The sequence below is a fragment of the Sphaeramia orbicularis genome, chromosome 22 (genome assembly GCF_902148855.1).
Source record: "Sphaeramia orbicularis chromosome 22, fSphaOr1.1, whole genome shotgun sequence".
NCBI classification, from domain to species: Eukaryota; Metazoa; Chordata; class Actinopteri; order Kurtiformes; family Apogonidae; genus Sphaeramia; species Sphaeramia orbicularis.
This window is the reverse complement of record NC_043978.1, coordinates 41,048,228-41,055,405: the sequence shown is the minus strand read 5'-3', so window position 1 is coordinate 41,055,405 and position 7,178 is coordinate 41,048,228. Positions and strand designations below refer to the sequence as shown.

Genomic DNA, 7,178 nt, shown 5'->3' with positions numbered 1-7,178 from the left:
TAATTGTGTGTGTTTAAGCCACTAGTTTGAGGTTACATTTTAGTTTAAACAGATGCAATTCACTGTGGATGTTTGTCATGGAGCACATTCGTCATCATCATCATGATACCTTAATTCGGTTATTGTGAAAAATCCACAAAATCATAAATAGTTCATTATTAATAGTTATAATAAATAGTAATAATAGTTATAGGGCATAAGTTCAAGTAATTGAAGACACACTATAGGTTCTGGTTTATAAAGATAGAGGGAGGTAATGAGCAAACTCAAGGCTATGCCACACCTTACCATTGTAGAGAGCATAGTATAGTGTTAACCAGATATGATGAGCACTTGGAGTATAACCTAAGCTGTGCACAGTGTCCACTGTAAATGACTCTGAGCAGCACTCGCACAATGGAGAGTGGCAAACAGGGACTCACTCTGAAGAGGGAAGTGGGGCTTGTAGGAGCAGTGTCCTTCATTGCTGGAACCATGATGGGATCTGGGATCTTCATATCACCCCAGTATGTGCTCTCAGTCATTGGGAGCCCAGGGGCCAGTCTTATAATATGGACCTGCTGTGGGTTGTTAGCTATGCTGGGAGGTCTCTGCTATGCTGAACTGGGCACAGTCATTCCAGAGTCTGGCGGAGAATACATCTACATGCTGAGGACTACAGGCAAAGTGACAGCCTTTATGTTTGTCTTCAGCTTCATCATTGTCATGAGGCCTGTCAGTGCCACAGGGATTGCACTGAGCTTTGCTGAATACGTCGTGGCCCCTTTTTATGAAGGCTGTAGTGTTCCACAGGGTTTGGTGAAGTGTGTGGCTGCAGGAGCAATCCTGATCCTGTCTGTGATTAACTGTCTCAGTGTCCGCTTGGCCACCCACATCCAGGTGCTTTCCATGGGAGTCAAAATTCTGGCACTGGTAGTGATCATACTGGGAGGTTGTATACTGCTTTTCCAAGGCAACACTGAGAACTTCAATAACGCTTTTGAAGGAACAAATGTTGGTGTCAGTACCATTGGTATTGCTTTTTTATCAGGGCTTATGGTCCTATGATGGCTGGAACACGCTGAATTATATAACTGAGGAGCTGAAACACCCCGAAGTAAGAATTTCATAGTTTACTATTTGTACAATTATCAAGAAATGTTTCAGAAAAATTAAAAGATATTGTGTATTTCTTTTGTAAGCCAGCATTTGTTGATTTTTATGGAAATCAATACGTAAATCAGAAACACAATACATTTATTTTATCCCGGAAGACAACACTCAAACGCTGTGAAAATACTTCATTAGAAGTAAAAGTTCTGCACCATATTAATATTTCTGGCATAGATGTGGATATTTATATTAAACTTCCTCTAATATTAATTTCTTTAGAACATCAGTGATGTTCCAAGTCTATTCCAATGCAAGGTTAATGTGTCAGAAACCAAAACCCCTCTGGTAAACTCATCAGTATCCCGTCTACAAACATTTCAAATGTTGCTTGTGCAGTGGTGGTAAGCCCATGTAGAAATTTTGGAGGTGAAATTATTGGGTCTTGAGTCTATTTTGGAAAAACATGTATCAGATGTGTCATATTTAGATATTTAGAGGTGTTGTAGTGAATATGGAAATGTCATAATCTTTGGCAATAATGATTCACCACTAAAACCCATGTAGGCTGATAAATGAATACAGTTATAGGCACATTTTTATTTTCAAAAAGTGATATATTTAAACTGAAAAAGTTACTTTGTTCTTCAGTTTTGTTAACTTTTTCTTCAGGTTTTATGATTATCAGTAACTTTCCTAGGAAAATACTTGCATTTCACTGAAAAATGCAAAATGCATAGGATAACATTAAAATAATTTATTATAAATCACTCCACAAAGGTTGAATGTAGAGAAAAATTAATTCAGAAGTCACCACAAAAAGAGTTGTAGATCTTGGTTGGATATGGATTAACCATAAATTACCAACACATACCTAATGCAACAGAGAATATATCTATATATAAATATATATCATGTGAATGTGTTCCGTCGGAACACATTCATTTCTATTGCAGCTGATCTAGCAATTCCAGCACAAATTTAATAAGATATCATCATCTTTCAAATTATTAAGTTTATTTCCTGTCTTAGCGAACATTTATGTTGTAAATTCTGTTTTCTTTGGTATGTGTTAGCGTTTGTATAAATTTGGCTCTTTAAAAGCACATGAGCCACTTCTCGCCCCACCTCCTCCAGGTTGTTGGCTGTGCTGCTCTGTCCTGTTCAACCAACAACTGAACATTTTAGGTAATCTACTCGAAGTTTGGACATATTTTCAGTATGGACTACAACCGCTGCTGCTGACAAACAATTATGGCATGCTCGGACAGAACCGTATTGAGTTATGACACGCTTTGATGTTGCCGCCCCGGTGATCACGTGGTTCATGTAAGCCTGAATAGTTCCAAATGATCCTAGAGCTGTCATGTTCTTCAATGGGACAGACAGCAGTGAGCATGGTAAATCTCAAAATAAACCACACACAACCATTGTGTCACTACTGTATGTACTGTTGTGTCAGTTATGCTTTTGAGTAGTGGGGTTGACCACTGAAAGGACTGCATTTATTACCTGGAAAACTTACATTTTTGGGGGAAAGGTTGGTGTTAGTTTGGATAGGCTAATTATGTGAGTGGTGCCAACTTTACAAGTTCATTCATTCTGTACTGTACTTGTAAGAAGACTGAAAACGTACCATTTAAAGTTTTACTATTATAGGACTGAGGTACAAGCAAAAAACAGTGGTTAGCTGTGTGAACACTGTACACCTGCCACATCACATTTTTTGGATGGTTGGGTGATGTGTCCTTATAAATCTATGCCCTTAGTAGCAAAATATATTTAACCCATAAAGACCCAGTACTACTTTTGTGTTAGTTCTCAAATTTATTTTTCTGTAGATTTCACCTTTCGTAGGTGATTTACCACCAGTTATTATAATATTATCCTCTGTATTTTGTGTTTCTTTTAGTGAACATCATATATCTTCCTGCATTTCTTTATTTATATTTAAGATATCAATAACTGAATGTAAAGACAAGCATCCCTATCCACTGTCATTGATCCAACTCCATGGGTTTACTGGTGAATCAGTGTTGTAGAAGATACTGGTGTTTACACGTTCACTACGGAGCCTCTGAACGTCCAAATGGGTCATATCTGATGACCATGAAAAGATGAAAAACTGCATTTTCCACCAATTATTTACATGTATTGATAGGATTAGTGGCTCAACAGGTATTAAACATTTTATATCAGTAGATGGTTTTGGTCGTCTGCGGCTGTTTGGATCTTAATGTGTTAAATCAGGGGTCACCAACCCTGGTCCTCAAGAGCTTCTGTCCTTCATGTTTTAGATGTTTCCCTCGTCCAGCACACCTGACAGTCGTTATCACGCTTCTGCAGAGTTTGATGATAGGCTTCTCATTTGATTCAGGCATGTTGGAAGAGGGAAACATCTAAAACATGCAGGAAAGTAGCTCTTAAAAAGTAAATGCAGTCATTGTGCAGTACAATTGTACTGTTATTTTAGTATTATTGTATCCACATCACATCTATGCTGTGCTTCATTGCAGTAGATATTTATGGCTGAGTTCATTTAAGATAATTTGGGTACTGTTGTATGGTTAAAGCTACAAGTGACACAGTTTATAAATCAGTCACTAAATTAAGGAAAAGTTACATAATGACTAGAGCTATTTTGCATTAGTCCTAGAATAACAGAAAGGAACGGTTGAATGTCACGTCCAGATAACAAGTTATAAGATGACCTGTTGTTCAGGTGTGTGGTTACTTTATTCATGTTTGTCCTCTGTATCAGAGCAGAGCAGTGTCTTCGTCCTGTGCAGCTTAATCTCTGTGACCATGGATGACAAACAACCTCAAGCCTTGAAAATTAAACGGGAAATAGGGCTGATTGGTGGTGTTGCCCTAATTTCTGGAACTATGATCGGATCTGGGATATTCATGTCCCCACAGTTTGTAATGAGCTACACGGGAAGTCCTGGAGCCAGTCTGCTTATCTGGGCTGTGACAGGAGTGGTTTCTATATTTGCTGCACTGTCTTATGCTGAGCTTGGGACAATCATCTGTGAATCTGGTGCTGACTTCATCTACATACTGAGGATCTATGGTTCATTCCCTGCCTTTTTTGCAGCATTTACTTTTATCCTGGTTGGGAAGCCTACTGGTGCTGCGGCGACGGCAATTAGCATTTCAGAGTATGTCTTGGCACCCTTTTACCCAGGCTGCCATCCTCCTCAGCTGATAGTGAAGTGTGTTGCAGCTGTGAGTATATTGGTGGTTGCCATAGTCAACAGTCTGAATGTCCGCATCGCTGTCAGGATACAAGTGATCTTTTTGATGGCAAAGATTCTGGCTTTAGCAGCCATTGTAATTGGAGGCATAGTGGAGGTCACACACAGCACCAGGGTGATTGTGGAAAATTTGAATGCTGAAAATGCATTTAAAGGCACTCAGTATTCTTTAAACACTATAGGGATGGCTTTTTATCAAGGACTCTGGTCTTATGCTGGCTGGTACAACCTGAATTATGTCACTGAAGAGTTGAAGAGACCAGAGGTGAGTTTGTAAAAAGATGAATCCTGCACTTTTGCAAAAAATATTACGTAGACAATGAAATAATGACACAAAGTATTTTGTTAAAGTTTCTGCAATCTATAAGCAATGATAAAATTAGATATCTTGTATATTGGTGTTGCATTTTGTCTGTGGAAAAAGCTCCTTGTCTCTGCAGACTGAATGCTGGTTCAGAATTTTAATTTGATATATAAGTGATAAAACCATTAAACTGTTAGTAAAGATACATGGGCCATGAAATAAACATCCAGGGCTGTCAGTGTTAAGACCAAAAGGGACAATATAGGTGTGATATTAAGAAAATCAAGGTTGCATCGCTGCCTTTGCAGTTTAATCCAACTGAGAGGATGATACATAATAATGCATGCATTATAATAAGTGATTTATACAATGATAAACATTTGTGTATAAATACATAATCTGATCTTAATCTTGCATAATCTTATTTTATTTTATGGTGAAGGATCTGATTTTTTTCATTTAGTAATGAGATCATAGATGTACACAACGTGAATCCTTTTCATGTTTGGCAGTTTCTAGGTAACACCAATGAATCAGACTGTTAAATGCAAAATTACTTGTTTCTATTTGACTAAAGTAAATGTTTCAAACATTTTTATGTTGAAGAATTTTTGATTATTACAGGAGTCATTACGTAGTTATTTCTTTGGTAATTATCTAGTATTACTACATTATTACCCATGTGTTCCCAAACTATTACTCCACTATTACCATGACATTACTGAGCTGTAATGTAAAATGTTTTTTTTATCCTCAGGTGAATCTTCCCAGAGCTGTTGTGATCGCCATATCCTTGGTGACTGGTTTGTACCTGCTGGTGAATGTGAGCTACCTCACAGTAATGACACCCACTGAGCTCATGTCGTCCAATGCAGTAGCAGTTACATGGGGGTAAGACCGACATTATCTCATCTCCATGTCACATACAGTACATGTTACATAGAGACTGATGTTATTTAAGGGGCATTAATCTGAGTCACTGAACAGGAAGAAAGCAGTTTGACTCCCTACTAACAAGTGCACAAGATAAGACAGATATTCTCTAAATTTGTGTCTTTAAATTAGTGATCTGTAAGCTCAGAGGAGGATTCTGGTTCAGTCTCTGTGGGAACTTTCTTACAGGAACAAGGTGTTAGGAAGTTGGGGCTGGATCATGTCTGTGGCTGCAGCTCTGTCTGCTTTTGGTTCACTGAACGGGTCACTTTTCGGTGTCAGCCGTATGTGCTTTGTTGCTGCCAGAGAGGGACACATGGTGAGAATCAAAATACCTTCTGAAACATGGAACACTGATACAAAGCTGAAGTTTCATCCTTCCACCTGTTTGTTTTATAGCCAGAAATTCTCGCTATGGCTCACGTGCACAGACTGACGCCGTCTCCAGCGCTGATCTTCACCACCATCATTTCCCTGGTGGTGCTGATCCCTGGGGACTTCCAGAGCATTGTCAACTACTTCAGGTGAAAACTAGGTCTGCATCATCCATTTCTTGCACTCAAAGTGCTTGTGTTTTTTTAACATATCATTTCATTCCCATTGGCAGCTTCACAGCTTGGTTTTTCTATGCCATCACTCTGTTTGGACTCCTGTATCTCAAGATTAAGAAACCAGAGCTTCCCAGGTCATATAGGGTTAGTACAAATGCTCAAAAGACAATCATCACAAACATTTATTTATACCATCAAATGAGAATCAGCTTGTTTTCCTCTCTCTCCACAGGTTCCCATCATACTCCCTATATTGGTCCTTATTGCTGCGATATTCCTTGTGCTGGCCCCCATCATAGACAGTCCTCAGATTGAATATCTGTATGTGGCTTTATTTATCTTCAGTGGAGTTATAGTCTATGTGCCGTTCATCCATTACAAGCTGTGCCCAGGCCTGTTGACCAAGCTGACAGTGTTCCTGCAGCTGTTCCTCGAAGTCGCCCCGGCAGAAAAAAACCTGTGATTTTGTAAACTAAAAACTAAATAGAAGCCCAGCCTTTCACATCTGCTGTTTTAAGTATGTGTAGTTTGCTCCTCTTGTATTAGACATTACAGGTTACATCCAATAGCTAATCAATGTTACCTCCCACTTTTTCTGTCTGTAGAAAGTGCCTCAGGAAGCATTCGTACCTTATTTCTATACTTGAATGTCACAATCTGATATGTACTAGTGCCTATTTATGCATTGTCTACTTTGCATTGATTTGTTTTAGTCAAACCGGAAGAGTAAATTATTTTGAAATAAATTTGTAATTACTTCATGTTGGTTGACCTATTTATCCTGACTTTCATTTAAAGTGACAGCTTCCATCTTTAAAAGTAATGTATCAATATGGAACATCAGCACCAGGCTTTTCCTATGATTGTGACACTCTAGCAAGGGAAAAAAGGAAGAAGTAATCATTTTTTGCATTTTTTATTACTGATGTCTGAGTTTGCTGTGTAAATCCATAATTGTGAGTTGTAATAAATATTGTAAAAATAGACGACTAATATTTGAAATTTTTTTTTTCATTCTTAATATACAAACCCTGTGACAACCTG

At 38.3% G+C, this 7,178-nt stretch overlaps 1 protein-coding gene across 1 annotated transcript; it reads left to right on the top strand.

The window, feature by feature from the left end:
• Positions 1–396: 396 nt before the first annotated feature.
• Positions 397–6,823, top strand: LOC115413244 (b(0,+)-type amino acid transporter 1-like). The gene is made up of 7 exons (XM_030125977.1): positions 397–1,012; positions 4,529–4,611; positions 5,408–5,541; positions 5,773–5,902; positions 5,983–6,107; positions 6,191–6,278; positions 6,367–6,823. Exons 1-7 carry the CDS (start codon positions 397–399, stop codon positions 6,595–6,597), a joined length of 1,407 nt encoding a protein of 468 aa, XP_029981837.1. The 3' UTR covers positions 6,598–6,823.
• The last annotated feature ends 355 nt before the right edge of the window (positions 6,824–7,178 follow it).

Bases quoted from the DNA above. Each gene is read 5' to 3' on its own strand.
- LOC115413244 (XM_030125977.1), top strand. From the start codon at position 397: ATGGAGAGTGGCAAACAGGGACTCACTCTGAAGAGGGAAGTGGGGCTT. The intron at 4,612-5,407 runs GTGAGTTTGTAA...TTTTATCCTCAG, and splicing joins AAGAGTTGAAGAGACCAGAG to GTGAATCTTCCCAGAGCTGT. The intron at 5,542-5,772 runs GTAAGACCGACA...ACTTTCTTACAG, and splicing joins GCAGTAGCAGTTACATGGGG to GAACAAGGTGTTAGGAAGTT.